This window comes from Ailuropoda melanoleuca, chromosome 1 (genome assembly GCF_002007445.2).
Source record: "Ailuropoda melanoleuca isolate Jingjing chromosome 1, ASM200744v2, whole genome shotgun sequence".
NCBI classification, from domain to species: domain Eukaryota; kingdom Metazoa; phylum Chordata; class Mammalia; order Carnivora; family Ursidae; genus Ailuropoda; species Ailuropoda melanoleuca.
The window spans coordinates 80,783,573-80,802,402 of NC_048218.1; the positions used below are offsets into that span (position 1 = coordinate 80,783,573).

An 18,830-nucleotide genomic window follows, 5' to 3' on the forward strand; every position below is an offset into this window, starting at 1 on the left:
ATAGATTCTTCTATATGATCCATCAATTTCACTTATAGATATATACCTAAAAGAATTTAAAGCAGAGACTCAAACAGGTACTTGTACACTGATGTTCATAGCAGTGTATTCACAAAAGCAAAAGGTAGAAACAATCCACACATCCATCAACAGATGAATGGATAAGCAAAAAAACAAAATGTGGAATATACACAGTATTCTATTATTCAGCCATGAAAAGGAGTTTAATTCTGATACATGCTACAACATGGAAGAACCTCGAAAACATAATACTAAATGAAATAAACTAGGCACAAAAGGACAGATACTGTACAATTCCATTTATATTAGGCTCCTAGATTGGGTATTCATAGAGACAGAATGTAAGAAGTTATCAGGGAATGTGGAATTGACATTTAATGTGTACAGAGTCTCTGTTGGGGATGATGACAACATTCTGGACAAGGATGGTGGTAATAGTTGCAGAACAACGAGAATGTACTTTAATGCCACTAAGCTGAACACTTAAAAGTGGTAAAAATGGTAAACTTTATGTCGTGTATATATTACCACAATAAAAAGAAGTATAGATTTTTCTGGTTCAGGTCAGGCTTTGGAACTTTGGTATGAATGTTTCAGATACTTCTTTGGAAACAGATTTTTTTCTTTTAATAATAATTTTTATTATGTTATGTTAGTCACCATACAGTATATCCTTAGTTTTTGATGTAATGTTCCATGATTCATTATTTGCGTATAACACCCAGTGCACCATGCAATACGTGCCCTCCTTAATACCCATCACCGGCCTATCCCAGTCTCCGCCCCTGAAGCCCTCAGTTTGTTTCCCAGAGCCCATAGTCTCTCATGGTTCATTCCCCCTTCTGTTTACCCCCCCTTCATTCTTTCCTTCCTTCTCCTACCGATCTTCCTGCTATTTCTTATGTTCCATAAATAAGTGAAACCATATGATAAATAGATTTTGATAGAGCCCATAGTGTACTTACCACCAGCGTAGGGAGAGGCTTCGCCAGAGGAAGAGGACATCTCCTGCCTCGCACAGCATGCCAGTGGAGTACTAGTAAGTTTGTCCTTTCATTTTCACTTCTAGGCTATCCATCCAGGATATGGTTTTCTTTCAGAAAACGCGGAATTTGCCGAACTGTGTAAACAAGAAGGAATTCTTTTTATAGGTCCTCCTTCATCTGCAATTAAAGACATGGGTATAAAGAGGTATTAATTTCTATCTTTTAAATATAACCGTAAGAAGGTCAATTGAAATGGTTTGTTTAACCTATAATAGACAGGGTGATTAGAATCTTTGGTTGTCATAAGTGTAAGTTATTCATGTGCCACTCCCCCGAGTTACTGAAAATGTTCATCTAACTAGCGTTTCTAATCAATGTATGAATTAGCTTTAGGGATTAAAAACAAGGTGGGATAAGCTATCACGTGAAAAACTGGATTCCTGGTTATCATAGAAAAACTAATATTTTAATATTCATGTTAATATTTGTTGTCTTAGGCGAGTCTTTTCTTCACCAGTGGGACGTCTTATTTTAAAAAGTTCCATTGTGTTTGTAGATGGGGCTGTTTTTGTGTTTCTCTTGTATGAAATAATTCTTGGAATTGGGGCATCTCACCTTTTTTATTCGAAAGCACGTCCAAAGCCATAATGGCTGCCGCCGGAGTGCCGGTGGTGGAAGGTTATCACGGCGAGGACCAGTCGGACCAGTGCCTGAGGGAGCAGGCGGGGAGGATCGGTTATCCTGTCATGATTAAAGCCGTCCGTGGTGGAGGAGGAAAAGTAAGTTTGTGTGCGCTCCTGTTTTTCACTTCAGGCTAGTCTTCTTAGTTTTATTTAGGCTGTGGTCATCACTGTCTTGCCCTCTTAGGGTATGAGGATCGTCAGATCTGAAGAAGAATTTCAAGAGCAGTTAGAATCCGCACGGAGAGAAGCTAAGAAGTCTTTCAATGATGATGCGATGCTGATTGAGAAGTTTGTCGATACGCCAAGGTGGGTTCAACTATTTTTCTGACTCAGCTTTTTAAAACCAAATTATAAAAGAAATGCATGCAAATTATATAAAATATAAAGTTCTAATAGTACATGAGTACATCAAGTTCCCCAATCCCACCCCCTGAGGTAACCACTTAGTATATATGGTATGCACTCCTCCAAGCATTTTCTACATGGATAGAAATATTTATATACATACCACAATACAAAATACACACAGAAGTACAGTGAGTACAATCTTACGTAGTATCGTATGCTAATATGACATCATAGCCATCTTTCCATGTCAGTAAATATAGGTCTGCCTTATTCTTTTTATTGGGCTTAATGGTTCCATGGTATTGATGTACCATTAATTTATTTAATCCATTTCTTGTTGTTGTTGTTTTTTTAAGATTTTATTTATTTATTTGACAGAGACAGAGAGCAAGCATAAGCAGGGGCAGTGGGAGAGGGAGAAGCAGGCTCCCTGCTTATGCTTAGAAGGGAGCCTGATATGGGGCTCGATCCTGAGCCGAAGGCAGATGCTCAATCGACTTAGCCACCCAGGCACCCCTAATCCATTTCTCGTTGATGGAACTTAGGAATTTTTTCAGAATAAAAAAAATCCTTGTAAGAAATTTAGTTTTATCTTACAGAACTCTATAAACATCAGTTGAGATGCTCAGAGAATGGGAATAGATACCTAAATTGAGTTGGTAGTGGTATGTCAACAAATAATAATACTAACATCTCACCCATATATCACAATTACCATTTGCCACATTCTAAGCATTTTACATATACTAAATAATTTTGCCGTCCTAATTCTAATCTAATTCCTGTGACAGTCCTGTAGGTAGGCCCTATTCCCGTTTTGCAGGTGAAGACCCTGAGCAACAGAGTGGTCGTATGACTTGCTTGAGGTCTCCCAGCTGGGAAGTGATGAAGCTGAATGTGATTTCAGAATTCACACTCTAGTCATTGTACTAAATTGCTTCTCTAGGTACTGCTATAACGAATGCCATGTGAATTTCTAATTTTTTTATTTTCTGGAATTTTATTTTCATATGTATTGCTTAAAATAAGATACTGACTATAAAAGCTTCTTGTTTCAAAGATTTTGTGGTAATTATATATAAATACACATACTATATGTATACACACACACACACGCATATATATATATATATNATATATATATAATATATAAGCTATAAGTCAAGTAACTTGATAAAGAATAATTCACTTGGGAACCATGAGCAGAGAGGGATTCACCTTGAAGTTAATATACGAAAGCTTCAGGCCTTTCCCTTGTGTGAGCCTCTTCTAAGATCCTATACCTAATTTTGTATTCTCCTTAAAGACGGCCCCCAAATTGCTTTTGTTTCAAGTGCTGCAAAACTTGAAACTATCCCTGAACATGGCATGGTAAGTTAAATTCATTTAGATTTGATAGTTAAAAAGTCTGCCATGTATTAGTGGGAAGTAAGGCAAAAATGGAGGCAGTCCTGTCTGGAGGGCTCCCTTTCGCAATATGTTTCAAAAAAGAATAGGCTGATTGTCCAAATTGGCATGTTCTTGTTATCGTGGAGATGTCAGCTAGCTTGATTTCAGTGACTGTAACTCAATGCCTACAATATTTTCTGAAGATGTAAATTCTTTACATGTGAAGTGTTAGCTGTATATTACCTCATGTTGTAATTTGTTCACCCAGTAGCTGGGAAGCTCCTGGGAATCAAGGACCTGATAGTACATTTCTTTTTATTTTCCCCTCTGTATCACCTGGCATGCTACTTTCTTCATGACGGTCATCAATAATAATATTTTTTGAAATATAGAAGTAATATAAATACATTATAAACATGGAAAATATAGAAGATGGAAAACAAAGTCACTCATAATCTCATTCCCTAATATAAGTAATAGTATTTCTGTATATATTTATTCTGCATTTTTTAGTAATATCATGATAATTATACTGTTTTGTATGTGGCTATGTAATTAGCTGTTGAGTGAATGGAATGCCGGAAGATTGTCGAGGTGGTGCTTATAACTCAGAAAAGTACACATCAAGATGTTTTATAAATCTACTTAGAACTATTGAGCTTCCCTGAAAGGCTGAGATAGACACAGTCTTCAAAGCGTACTATTTTGGAGGATAAAAAAGGAAATCAGGTTCCTTTTGCAGTTCGCGTTCAATATGTATTCTAGATGGATTAAAAATGTAAATAGGAAAATAAAAACTATAGAACTCTTAGAAAATATTATCAAGGCATTCTTAGTAGACTCAGCTGCACCTGTCTGTCTGGCCAGGTCCCAGCAGTGGCTGAACTGGAGCTGCTGGGGTTGGGTGCGTCTCTGGTTCTCAAACAGCCTGCTGCAGAATCTCTAAGTTAGAGAAGGCAGCACAGAAAAAGGATCCATCAGAAAAAGGAAAACAACAAAAGCTCTATGATCACTGCAGAAATCATAACAGAACACAGATCCTCAAAAAGTTTCCCTTGTAAACCGCCAAAGGAACAACTGTTTCCGACTTCTGAGAACTCACAAAAGAGCTGTGTTGTGCCCCTGGTGTGTGTTCCGTTCAGAACCTGGAATCCCAGCTCTACTGTCTCCTTCCCTGGAGCAGCTGACAGATAAGTGGAAGTGGAAGTGGCGACATTTTACAATTGGAATTTGAAAAATCATTTCATTCCAATATGTAAAGAGCTTAGAAGTTATCACTCACATCCAAGAAGCAAGTAAAAATCTGAACAAAATGAAAGTCAGTGAATTTTAGACCTATCAGAGAATGGGGGCCACAGGGCATACCACCACCCGGAAGTCTGGACTGCAGGTGAATACAGTGAGTCATAGCCAAGATCCGCTTGGCCAGAGCAGAAGCCGCTGGAGCCGGAAACTGATAGGAACACTTCTACGGGGATTTTGATAAATTACCGGAGTCTGGGCGTGGACTAGCTTGATACTGAGAAACTCCTCAAGGTCCAGTGTTAGGGGAACCCCAAATTTTCATGAGTTTTTCCTTTAAGAACACCACCAGTTGCTCACAGTGAAAATCCAGGAAAAATTCCATCCCATTTTGGGGCAGAGGGAGGAGAAAAGTAACCATCTGAAAGAGGCCCAGAGTGGTCTATTCTCCCTAACAAAAGCCAGCTCTCCAAGAGAAACTTTGCCAGCACCTCTTCGGTCTTGTGGGAAGGGCAGTTAGCCAACTCTAACCCCCTCTAGCTTTCCTGTCTCATGTAACGGGAGAAAAAATGCTAAGAAGCACTTCTGCGTGCACCTCGCTGGCTCAGTCAGGGGAGCAGATGACTCTTGATCTCAGGGTTGTGAGTTCAAGCTCCACGCTGGTCGTACAGCTTACTTTAAAAATAAATATCTCCCTCTCCCACTCGCCCTGCTTGTGCTCTCTCTCTCTGTCAGATAAATAAATAAAATCTTTAAAAATAAATACACACATACACACACATACATACATACATACATACAAACGGATGGTGCTCAGGAACATAGGAGCTGAAGCACACAGGGATACAGGACCACTGGAAGACTGAGATTTAATCATTAGATCACAGGATGTTTTCTCTCCCCTGCACCCTTCTACCACATCACCAGGGCCCCAGTATAATAACAAAGTTTCAACTAAAAGAACTGCAAGACAGACTCTATTTAAGAAGAGTTCTTAGTCAAAGACAACAGGAAAAACAAAACAAGGACACTAGAGGAAACAAGCCCCTGGTACCAACAGCTACTGTAGACATTAAACCCAGCATCCTAGCCAGATTCACGTTCAACGTTGCAGTAAAGGTCTGTGTTTATCTTAGTTACTGTAAAGTGATACCTCATGTCTGGCTTTTAACAAAAAAAAATTACAAGGCATGCGAAAATTTAGGCAAGAAAAAGCACAGTGTAAGGAGACAAACATCAGAACCACAGATTGGAATTAACAGGGTTGCTTCAAGTAACTGATTAATATGTTAAGGGCTCTAATGGAGTGAGTAGACAACACGCAAGAACATTTGGGAAATGTAAGCAGAGAGATGGACACTATAAGAGAAAAGTCAAAAGGAAATGCTGGGAATCAAGAACAATGTAACAGAAATGAAGAATGCATTTGGTGGGGTCTTCAGTAGACTGGACGCCGCTGAGGAAAGAATCTGTGACCTAGAACATATGTCAGGGGAAACTTCCCAAACTGAAATGCAAAGAGAAAGAAGAATGAAAACCAACATAATATCCAAGGTCTGTGGGACAATTTTAAAAGGTGAACCATATGTGTTATTTGAACACTACAAGAAGAAAGAAAGGAGCAGGAGAAATATTTGAAGTAATAGTGGCCGAAAATGTTCCAGAGTTACTGACAAACACCAAACCACAGAACTAGTACGCTCAGAGGACACCAGGCAGGATAAATATCAAAACATTTTCTGAATCATATTCAAACTGCAGGAAACCAAAGACCAATAGAAAATCTTAGAAAAAACATGGGGGATAAGAACATCTTACCTATAGAGAAACGAGGTAAGAAATATATCAGGCTTAAGCAAGAATAGGGGGGAATGAAATATTTATAAAGCATCAAAAGAAAAAAAGATAACGTAGAACTCTGTGTCCAGTGAAATTATCCTTCAAACCGGAGGGAGAAATAGACTTCCTCAGACAAACAAAGTTGAGGGACATTGTCTTCAGAGACTTGACTTGCAAGAAATGATAACAGAAATTTTTCAGAGAGAAGGAAAATGATACAGGTCAGAAATTTGGATCTCCGTAAAGAAAGGAAGAGCATTAAAGAAGGAATAAATGAGGCTAAATTTTTCTCTTCTCAATTGATCTCACAGACAATGGTTTGTCCAGAGTAATAATAGCAAGAAAGTGTTTGGTATTAATAACTTAAAGATAAATGAAAAAAGGAGGAAAACGCAAGCAGGCAGATCCAAAAGGAAGAAATCAGCTCCTATTATTTTGTCAAGAGAATGTGTCGGACAGGTTGGAAAATGCTAAAATTGAACATTGAGTAGAAATGGTATATCAAGAAACTAAAATCTTCCAAGTGGTTTAATGAAGTGGCTTCATGAGGTGAACAAAAAGGAACAGAAATGAGCTGCTGTGCTAACAGTACATTTACAAGACCCTTCCTGGTTTTTCTTTTATCATTATTTCTTCTTTTTGACAATTTTTATTTTAAAAAATCAACAGAAAAAACATTTGCTGGACACTCGTTTCTACATCCTGGTGGTGAAAATGTGAGGTGAGCTACAGAGTGAACATATCAAAATAAACCTACTGAGAAGAATGCTTTCATGTTCACCAAATGGTCTGTTACCCTAATTTTCCTAAGTGTTCTGTGCATTTACTCTTAATATGATTTCTCATAATTTTACTATTTTAGATACAACATTAAAGTGCCATTTTTGTTTTTATGATGTAATATTAATAATATTTTTAAAAAATTAATGATCTGTATTAATTATGGATGAGCCATTGTAATTTTTAGTCTGCCTGAGTTTATAAAATCTGACCATAAGAGTTGATTTTTAAAAATCTGATCATGGGGCTCCTGGATGGCTCAGTTAGTTTAGCAGCTGACTCTTGATTTTGGTTCAGGTCACGATCTCAGGGTCTAGGGATCAAGCCCTGCGTCCAGCTCCACGCTCCATGGGGAGTCGGCTTCAGAATTCTCTCTCTCCCTCTGCCTCTCCCTCCGCTTGCTCTCTCTCTATATATATGAATAAATCTTTTAAAAAGTAATTAAAAATAAAATAAAAATCCCCTTATCATAAAAAAGTTTTCATTGACTTTTTGAGAATACATGAAATATGACTATAATTTGTAATTTTGATGGGAGATATGTCAGTGTTTTCCTTGCCAGTTTGTACTTGTGACTTGCCCCTACTCTGAGGTTATAAATATAGTCTCCTATGTTTTCTTAATTCCTAGTCACTTCATGTATGTAATTTTTTCCCCTAGAATGTTTATTCTACAAATGGAAACTTTCTGATTGGGTTTTTAAATAGGCATGTAGAAGTCCAGGTGTTTGGTGACTACCATGGCAATGCTGTGTACTTGTTTGAAAGAGACTGTAGTGTACAGAGGAGACATCAGAAGATCATTGAGGAAGCCCCAGGGGTAAGGACCTAGTAAAGAAATTTGCAAGCTTCTCTATAACACAAACCTCAGTCACTCTGATTTTCACATCAGAAATCTGTGAAGGTAGTGTCTCCTCCTAAGTCCTGCTGAATACCTGCTTCCCAGTGGTAGTATAATATTAAGGCCCCACTGGTGCTTTGGGGGTGAGAAGGGGGTTGATTTCCTCAGGCTATCATACTGAGGGCACAATAGGGCCATGATCCTTCTGGATGGGATCTAGGAAAATCTACCCTGATCCAAGTAGAGACTGTCCCTGACTTCATGATGGTTCAACTTAGAATTTTTTGGCTTTACAGTGGTGCAAAAGTGAGAACGTATTTAGTAGAAATACTTCGTTTTGAATTTTGATCTTTCCCTGGGCTCTGTGTATGGTATGATACTCTCCTGGGCAGCAGCAGTGAGCCACTCAGCCACACAGTTAGGAGGGCAAACAGCTGATAGGCTTAAAATCATTCTTACCCATACCCGTTCTTACACTCTCTGTACTCAGTATTCAACAAATTACATGAGATATGCAGCCATTTATTATAAAATAGGTGTTGTGTGAGATGATTCTGCCCAACTGTAGGCTAATGTAAGTGTTCTGAGCACATTTAAGGTAGACTAAGCTACATTAGGGTGTTTGGTAGGTTACGTGTATTTAAATGCATTTTCAACTTCGCTATTTTCAACTTATGGTGGGTTTATCTGGACATAACCCACTGTAAGTGGAGGAAGATCTGTATCTGATTTATAATGAGCAATTGTATAATATTCTCATGTAGATTTTTAATTGTAATGGGAATGTTTGAGGAATGGATTAGCCTGGTTCATTGAATATATTTTTTATGAAGATTCTTTTATTTTAACTGCTGTTTCAGGTGTCCCTAAAATATATTAGTATCTTCCTGCCATAGAGGTTTATTGTAAAGGAGAGAGATTTGCTCTTATTTGGCAGCTTTTGCCCCCTTGGAATTGTTTACATCTCTTTGGGTCTCTCTCTTGATTGGTTTAGGTTGTCCTCTAGGTCAAGGCGTACTGCTAGAATTACCTCTTTTTGGATTTACATTTCTTTTGAGTCTACCACTACCATAGGCTTCTCTCTTGTCCAAGGTTTTATACCTTTTTTTTTTTTTTTTTTACTGTAGGTACTTCTAAAAAGTCAGGGATCCGAGGTTTCTGGTTAATCAGTTTGTTGTTCTCATACTGTATTCAAATTTTAATTTCTGTTGCAGAGTATATTATATCATTCAAAGTAAATGCCAACAATAATTTCAGTAAAGCCTTATTTTCAAGCAGTGTTTGTTTAAATATATGTCTGTGGAGCACTGTTTTAAAATGTTACAACCTTTGCCTACTTTTTGATCTACATTTTTTTTAATGAACCTTTCTTATTAACTTGGAATCTTAAGGTTAACCATTATTCCAAGATTATTCTTGGGCACATGGCTCAGGTTGCTCTACCATCTTTAAATAAAATAGCGATCATTCATAGTTTTTGTATGGGTACATGTAATTAGACATATAGTCATGAAAGTTCTTATGTAGGTACAAAGGAGATAGATCTATCATTATGCTGAATAATATCTGCAGTTCATAGAAATCACTAAAAGAACCATTAAACTTTGGTATGGGGCTGTTGACTGTGGTGTAGGGTGTGTTTCTTGATGAAATGTATAGCATTCGTTATTTATCCTTATTATGTCTTTAATGTAATATTTGATACCTAGAAATGCAATATTGGATCTTAATGGAAATTTCTAGTAGGGCAAAGAACTAATGGAAATGCATTTTAAATATTTTTTCATAGCCTGGTATTAAACCTGAAATAAGAAAAAAGCTTGGAGAAGCTGCAGTCAGAGCTGCTAAAGCTGTAAATTATGTCGGAGCAGGTACGCAGATTTACTTTAAATAGAGGGGAAGAAATAATCATTTGTTTTTGTTCAGAAGACAAAAGAAACTTAGAACTTTTAAATCATTGCCTTTCAAACAAATTATATCCACATTAAGAAATACATTTTACATTGAGACCCAGTATATAGCATAAGTATTTATGTCTATATATGTATGTTTGGAAAAAAAAATTCACTAAACAGTACTTACCCTAATTATGTGTAATGCTATTTGATATTTTCTATCCCATTTTAAAATGGAATCACTAAAATAATTTCTTTTGCCTCTTAAAATTAGTAAACTTTAATTTTTTAGGTTCATAACGAAATTGAGCAGAAAGTACAGAGTTCCCATCCCCACACTTGCACAGCCTCCCCAACTATCAGCATCCCACACCAGAGTGGTTCATTTGTTACAATCAACAAACCTACAGTGACACATCTTATCACCCAGAATCCATAGTTTACATTAGGGTTCACTCTTGATATTGTACTTTCTATGACATTGGTGTATAGTATACATTTGGAAAAATGTATAAGGACATGTATCCACCATTGTAGTATCATACAGAGTACTTTCAATGCCTTAAATGGCCTCTGTGCTCTGCTCTTTATCCCTTTCTGTCTTTAACTCCTGACAATCTCTGATCTTTCTGTTGCCTCCATAGTTCTGCCTTTTCCAGAAGATCATATAGTTGGAATCATACAGTTTGTAGCCTTTTAAGATTGGCTTCTTTCACTTAATAATATGCATGTAGGTTTCCTCCATGTCTTTTCATGGGTTGATCATTTCTGTTAGGGTTGAATAATATTCCATTGTCTGGATGTACCACAACTTATCCTGTCACCTATTGAAGGACACTTTGATTGCTTTCTAAGTTTGGCAGTTATAAAGACAACTATTACAAAAATCTATGTGCAGAGTTCTGTGTCGACGTAGTTTCAGTTTATTTAGGTGAACACCAAGAAGTTTGATTGCTGGATCATATGGTAAGAGTATGTTTAGTTTTGTAAGAAACTGCCAAGCTTTCTTCCAGAGTGGTTGTACCATGATGCGCCCTCACCAGCAATGTATGAGAGTTCCTGTTGCTCCATGTCTTCACTAGCATTTGGTATTATCAGTGTTCCATTCTATAGGTGTGTAGTGGTATCTCATTTTAATTTGCATTTCCCTAATTGCATGATTGGAGCATCTTCTCTCATATGCTTACTTGCCTTCTGTGTTTCTTCATTAGTGAGGTCTGTTCAGGTGTTTTGCCCATTTTTTAAATTTGTTTGTTTGTTTTCTTATTATTGTGTTGTAAGGCTCCTTAGTGCATTTTGGATAGTAGTCCTTTATCAGAGGTGTCTTTTGCAAATATTTTCTCCCAGTCTGTAGTTTGTCTTCTCATTCTCTTGACATTATCTTTCGCAGAGCCTAAGTTTTTAATTTTAATGAAGCTTGACTTATCAATTATTTCTTTAATGAATCATGCCTTTGCTGTTGTACCTAAAAAGGCATCACCATACCCAAGATCATCTAGGTTTTCTCCTGCTGTCTTCTAGGAATTTTATGGTTTTGTGTTCTAGATTTAGGTCTATGGTCCATTTTAAGTTAATTTTTCTGAGAATGCAAGATCTCTGTCTAGATTGATTTTTTTTTTTTTGATGTAGACATGCACCATACACCATTCCAGCACCATTTTTTTAAAAGACTGTCTTTGCTCCATTGTATTGCCTTTGCTCCTTTGTCAAAGATCAATTGACTGTATTTATATAGGTCTATTTCTGGGCTGCCTATTTGCTCCACTGATCTATTTGTTCTTTCCCCAGTACTTCATTATTTTGAATACTATAGCTTTATAATAAATCTTGAACTCAGTGTCAGTCCTCCAAATTTGTTATTCTTCCTCAAATAGCCAATATTGAATTGGCTGTTCTGGGTCTTTTGCCTCTCCCTTTAAAAGACCAGAATCAGTTTTTTGATATCCACAAAATATCTTGCTGGAATTTTAATTGGGATCGTGTTGTCTCTATACATCTTGGGAGTTGGGAGAACTGACATCTTAACAACGTTGAGTCTTCCTATCCATGCACATGGAATATCTCTCCATTTCGTTCTTCCTTGACTTCTTTCATCAGAGTTTTCTAATTTTCTCATATAGATCTTATAATACATATTTTGTTAGATTTATACCTATTTCATTTTGGGGGCACTTGTGTAGATGGTATTGTGTTTTTAATTTCAAATTCTATTTGTTCATCATTGGTATTTGGAAAACAGTTGACTTTTGTATATTAACGTTGTTAATATGTTATGATCACTTTTTAGTTCCAGGAGTTTTGTTTTTTTTTTTTTTTTGTCAGTGCTTTTGGTTTTTTTTTGTATTTTGTATTTTTCTACATAGACAAGTCATCTGTGATGAGACAGTTTCATTTCTTCCTTCTCAATCTGTATCCTTTTATTTCCTTTTCTTCTTTTATTGCATTACTAGGACTTTCAGTATGATGTTGAAAAGGAGTGGTGAGAGTGGACATCCTTCCCTTATTTCTTTTCTTAGTGGTAAAGCTTTTAGTTTCTCACCATTAAATATAATATAATATAATATAATATAATATAATATAATATAATATATAATAATATAAAATATAATATAATATAATGTGGGTTTTTGTAAATCTTCTTTATCAAATTAGGAAGTTCCTCTCTATTCATAGTTTGTTGAGAGTTTTTATTATAGTGAGGTATTAGATTTCATCCAATGCTTTTTCTGCATCTATTGATACAGTCATATGATTCTTCTTTAGCTTGTTGATGTGATGGATTACATTAACTGTTTTTCAAATGTTGGACCAGCCTTCATACCTGGGATAAATCCCATTTGGTCATGGTGTATGCTTATTTTTTTTAAATGGTTTTTTATTATATTATGTTAGTCACCATACAGTACATCCCTGGTTTCTGATGTAAAGTTCGATGATTCATTAGTTGCATATAACACCCAGTGCACCATGCAAAATGTGCCCTCCTTACTACCCATCACCAGTCTATCCCATTCCCCCACCCCCCTCCCCTCTGAAGCCCTCAGTTTGTTTCTCATAGTCCATAGGCTCTCATGCTTCATTCCCCCTTCTGATTACTCCCCCTTTCTTTTTCCCTTTCTTCCCCTACCGATCTTCCTAGTTCTTAGTTGCATAGATGAGAGAAATCATATGATAGTTGTCTTTCTCTGCTTGATTTATTTCACTTAGCGTTATCTCCTCCAGTGCCGTCCATGTTGCAGCAAATGTTGAGAACTCGTTCTTTCTGATAGCTGAGTAATATTCCATTTATTTCACTTAGCGTTATCTCCTCCAGTGCCGTCCATGTTGCAGCAAATGTTGAGAACTCGTTCTTTCTGATAGCTGAGTAATATTCCATTGTATATATGGACCACAACTTCTTAATCCATTCATCTGTTGAAGGGCATCTCGGTTCCTTCCACGATTTGGCTATTGTGGACAATGGGGTAGCTCAATTTTTAACTTTTTAAGGGACCTCCACACTGTTTTCCAGAGTGGCTGTACCAACTTGCATTCCCACCACAGTGTATGCTTATTTTTATACATTGTTGGATTTGATTTGCTAATATTTTGTTGAAGACTATTGTATCCATGTTCATAAGAGATATTGATTTGTAGCTTTTTTTGTAATATCTTTCTCTGGTTTTGGTATTAAGGTAATGCTGGTCTCATAAAATGAGTAAGGAAGTATTCTGTCTTCTATGTTGTGGGAGATATTATAGAGAATTGGTATAAATTCTACCTTCAGCGTTCAGTAGAACTCACCAGTGAACCAATCTGGGACTATTTTGGAGGTTTTGGAGGTTATTAATGATCATTTCAACTTCCTTAGTAGATATAGGCCTATTCACATTGTTTCAGAGTGATTTTTTCTTGTGTGACTCTTGGCAGATTGTGTCTTTCAAAGAATTGGTCTGTTTCATCTAGGTTATCAAATTTATGGGCGTAGAGTTGTTCATAATATACTTTTAATATCCTGTTAACAACTGTAAGACCAGTAGTAATTTCCCTTCTTTCATTTCTTATATTAATAATTTGTCTCTTTTTTTTCTTAAACAACTTGGCTAGAAGCTTATGTATGTTATTGATCTTTTCAAAGAACTGACTTCTGGTTTTATTGGTTTTCTCTTTAGATATTCTGTTTTCAATTTCATAGATTTCTACTCTATTATTTCTTTTCTCTTGCTTATTTTGGAATTAATTTGCTGTTCTTTTTCTAGTTTCCTAAAATGGAAGCTTAATTTTAGATCTTTCTTCTCTTCATATATATGGATTCAGTGCTATAAATTTCCCTCTAAGCTACTGCTTTCAATGCATCTCCTAAATTTTAAAAAGTTGTATTTCTGTTTTCATTTAGTTTAAAATATTTTAAAAACTCACTTGGGGGGCGCCTGGGTAGCGCAGTCCTTAAGCATCTGCCTTCGGCTCAGGGCGTGATCCCAGCGTTCCGGGATCGAGTCCCACATTGGGCTCCTCCGCTGGGAGCCTGCTTCTTCCTCTCCCACTCCCCTGTTGTGTTCCCTCTCTCGCTGTCTGTCTCTGTCACATAAATAAATAAAATCTTTAAAAAAAAAGTATTAAAAACTCACTTGGGATTTCTTCTTTGACCCATGTGTTACTTAGTACTGTGTTATTTAATCTGCAGTTGTTTGGGATTTTTTTTCCCAGCTATCTTTCTATTACTGATTTCTAGTTTGATTTTTAATTTAATTGTGGTCTTCAGAGCAAACATTGTGTATCTGTTCTTTTAAATTTGTTAAGGTTTTTTCTATGACCCTGAATGTGGTCTCTCTTGGTGAATGTTCCATGTGAGTTTGAGAATATGTAATCTGCTATTGTTGGATAAAGTAGTTTATAGACATCAATTATATCCAATTTATTGATGGTGCTGTTGAGTTCAACTATGTCTTTACTTTTGTGCCTGCTAGATTTGTCCATTTCTGATAGAGGGGTGTTAAAATCTCCAGCTGTGTTAGTGGATTCAGCTATTTGCATTTCTCAGTTTTTATCCCATGTATTTTGACACTGTCTGCTCAGGTGCATACACATTAAGGTTGTTATGTCTTTTTGGAGTATTGACCGGTGTCATTTTCCTTTTCTCTAAAGAATTCCTTTAACATTTCTTGCAGGTAGATCTGCTGCCAATACATTTTCTCAATTTTTGTTTATTTGAAGCAGTTCTTATTTCTCTTTAATTTGGAAGGATAACTCCACAAGATAACAAATGCCAAGTTGATGATTTTTTTTCACTCAGAACTTTAAGTAGCACTCTGCTCCTCTTGCTTGTATGGTTTCTGAAGAGAAGTCATATATGATTCTTATCTTTTCTCCTTTATAGGTAAGGTGTTTCCCCTCCACCCCAGATTCTTTCAGGATTCATTCATTCATTCCCTTTTATTTTCTGTACTTTGAAAGCAATATGCCTAGGTTTAGGGTTTTTTGGCATTTATCCTGCTTGGTGCCATATGACCTTCCAGAGGTGTGGTTCAGTGTCTTGACATTAATTTGGTAAAATTCTTAGTCATTATTGCTTCAGATATTGTTTATGGAACTTTCTCTTGTATTCTTCTGGTATTCCCATTATGTATATATGTTACACCTTGTCTAGTTGTCCACAGTTCTTGGATATTGTTTTTTTTTTCCTTCAGTCTTTTTTGTCTTTGCTTTTAGTTTTGGAAGTTTCTGTTGTCATATCTTCAAGGTCAGAGATTCTTTCCTTAGCTGTGTCCAATCTACCAATGAGCCCACCAAAGGCATTCTTCATTTCTATTACAGTGTTTTGATTTCTAGCATTTCTTTTTGATTCGTTCTTTGAATTTCCATGTTTCTGCTTCTGTTATCCATATGGGTTCTTGCATCTGTCTACTTTTTCCATTAAAGCTCTTAGTGTACTAATCAAAATGTTTTTAAGTTCTTTGTCTTATTATTCCAATATTTCTGTCATATCTGAGTCAGGTTCTGATACTTTTTCAGTCTCCTTAAACTATGTTTTTTGCCTCGTCGTATGCCTTGTAATTTTTTTCTTGATAGCCAGAACTGAGGTGCCAGGTAAAAAGAAATGTGGTGAAGAGGTCTTTAGTCATGTGGTGGTTGGTGTAGGGAAGGGGAAGTGTTCTGTGGTCCTAGGTTTACATCTAAGTTTTTTGGTGAGCTTGTGCCCTGAACTGTGAATTTCACCAGTGCATCTCAGTTTGTTTTTTGCTTGTTTTGATTTATTCACTTATGGGGGACAGGATGGCTGGAGTTGTATATTTTCCTTCTTTCAGTTATGTTAATTAGGCTCTGAGGAAACCCCCATAGTTTAGGCTCTAGTAAAATAGTTCCCTTGTGGACCAATCGTGTTCAGAACAGAACCCTGGCATACTTCACATGATTCCTTTTCCCCTTCCGCTGCTAGAGGCTCAAGGGGATTTTTCTCCAGTATTCACAGAGGACCTGATAGAGCTTCTGGAAGTAAAACACAAAAGTATGGGGCGCTGTCCTTGGAGTTTGCAACTCAGAGTTGTCCACACTGAGCGTCCAGCAACTCGTCAGTTACAGCCAGTTTTTCCTCCTCTGGTACTTGTTCCCTTAGAAGTTTAGTTCATGGGTTTCTGTTCCAGCAAGTTGTGAATCTCTGTATTTGCCTGTCTGTCTCTGATTAAAGGGGCAGCAGTTTGCCCTGTGACCTCATATCTCTGATGGATCCTGAGAAAAATTGTTGATTTTTCAGTTTATTTGGCTTTTTACTCTTGTCAGGTTAGAATGCTGACTTCTTAGCTTCTTATGGACCAGAAACTGGAAATCATCCCTAAATTTTTACAAGGCACTAATGACCTACAGTTTGAAATATAGTCTAAATTATATGGAACTAACTTTCAACTAAGTGAAAAAAACTCAAACACGAAACACTACGTAGTATATGATTTCATTTATGTGACATTCTAGAAAAAACTATGATTGCCTGGAGCCAATGACCTGGGGAAGAGACCAACTACAAAGGGGAACAAGGGAACATTTTGGATAATGGAAATGTTTTGCATTTTCATGGTAATGGTGATGGTTCTATGACTGTATTCAATTGCAATTGAAACTCAACATGCTTCCCTACTTAAAATGGATAAATTTTATTATATGAAATTATATCTTAATAAAGTTAGGAAAGCTATAGTTTTAGTTGCTAAGCAACCTTCCAGTGGATCACCGGCAAAAGGACTTTTAATGGAGACCTCCAAAGCCCACAGTCTGGAGGAAAAAATGTTATTATATTTCTTCTGGTGGGTTAGAGTGAGATAGGATGTCCCAGTGTGAGGTTCCAGGGCTCTTGGTGCACTGAAGCCGTGACACATGGTCCAGCCATGTTCTCCTCGCTGCAGCAGTTGAGACTGCTCGTAACTTGGGCTTACCATTTGCTCAAAACAAACATACTTTTCTATTATTAGATTTCATGTGGCTCTCTATTTTTTATTAAAAATCGTTTGCTACTACAAAATGTGAGATATTTTCTTCACAAAATGCAAAATGTTTACCATTGAATGAAGGCAACATTAAAAGTTGATGTGATTTGTTTCTCTCACTGGTGTCGGGAGACAAACCATAAGAGATTCTTAACTATAGGAAACTGAGGGCTGTTGGAGGGGAGGTGGGTGGGGGGATGGGGTAACTGGGTGATGGACTTTAAGGGGTGCACGTGTTGGAATGAGTTGTATATACCTTATATACAACTGATGAATCACTGAATTCTACCTCTGAAACTAATAATACACTATATGTTAATTAATTGAATTTAAATAAAATATTTAAATTTATATATTATAATATTTTAAATATTTAAAAATGTATTAATAAAAAGTTGATGTGATACATCATAGAAGATTTGGATTTCTACTGATTACATACTACTGAAATGTGACTGTTGTATTTTATCTTTTAGGAACTGTGGAGTTTATTATGGACTCAAAGCACAATTTCTACTTCATGGAAATGAACACAAGGCTGCAAGTGGAACATCCTGTTACTGAGATGATCACAGGAACTGACTTGGTGGAGTGGCAACTTCGGGTAGGAATATTTTTTTCTGTTAAAGATCAGTCTTGGGAATATGTTGCCTGCTAGCCTCCTGAAAGAAGGTGTCACTTTGGACAAGGGTTCAGTTCTTGGTGGTTGTCATGAGGACAGGAAAATGGGAAGTTAAAGATGATATTTCATTTGTTGCTGAGACATTATTGTCACTTTATGGACTCAGATTTCTAACCTATCACTTACCGTCATTTCTCTTCGGCATGGGGCAGCCTCAGGCAAGGGGCAGGTAAGCTGCTGCCACTTAGGCTTGCTTGTGACCACATTATCTCAACATCAAAGCCTCATGCTCTACCTGAGGCCACATTATTCTGGGCTGGGCCATCATTTCATTTTAGAGGCAGGACAGATGCTATCTCCAGTGAAATGATCTAAGGAAGAGCTGGTAATGGTCTATACCAATTGAGTGAACCACATGAAAGTGCTGACTTACACACTGTTGCTGGCCTGTGGTAGGATAAGTATAGCCCATTCAGAATAAGTGTTTAGAAAATTTTATAGCATTTCTGACATTGCTATGATATGTCAATGTAACTGTATGTTACAAAAGTGTAAGTCTATAATTGTTCCTTTGTTATAAATAGTTTGAGAAGCACTGGCCTGAACTAGAGTTCCACAAAGCATATTCCTTCAAATAAGAATAATATCTTAGTCTGTTTTACTCTCATTATTGAAAACAATTGATTTTACAACCTTTTTTAATATGAAGAAAATGTTTAAGTATTATAAAT

General features: G+C 36.7%; 1 protein-coding gene across 4 annotated transcripts in view; it reads left to right on the plus strand.

Annotated features, from left to right (window-relative positions):
• The window catches only part of MCCC1 (methylcrotonoyl-CoA carboxylase 1), a 61,396-nt gene that overhangs the window by 18,186 nt on the left and 24,380 nt on the right, over nucleotides 1-18,830 (plus strand). For all 4 annotated transcript variants that reach the window (XR_002144394.2, XM_002928016.4, XM_034662262.1 and 1 more), the window contains 6 exons: nucleotides 1,091-1,212; nucleotides 1,639-1,786; nucleotides 1,875-1,996; nucleotides 7,996-8,107; nucleotides 9,918-9,999; nucleotides 17,954-18,081. Coding sequence is in view for 3 of the 4 variants with exons in the window: in XM_002928016.4 (XP_002928062.2) it covers nucleotides 1,091-1,212; nucleotides 1,639-1,786; nucleotides 1,875-1,996; nucleotides 7,996-8,107; nucleotides 9,918-9,999; nucleotides 17,954-18,081 (714 nt within the window). In the remaining variant the exon portion in view is untranslated. The remainder of the gene's footprint in view (nucleotides 1-1,090; nucleotides 1,213-1,638; nucleotides 1,787-1,874; nucleotides 1,997-7,995; nucleotides 8,108-9,917; nucleotides 10,000-17,953; nucleotides 18,082-18,830) is intronic.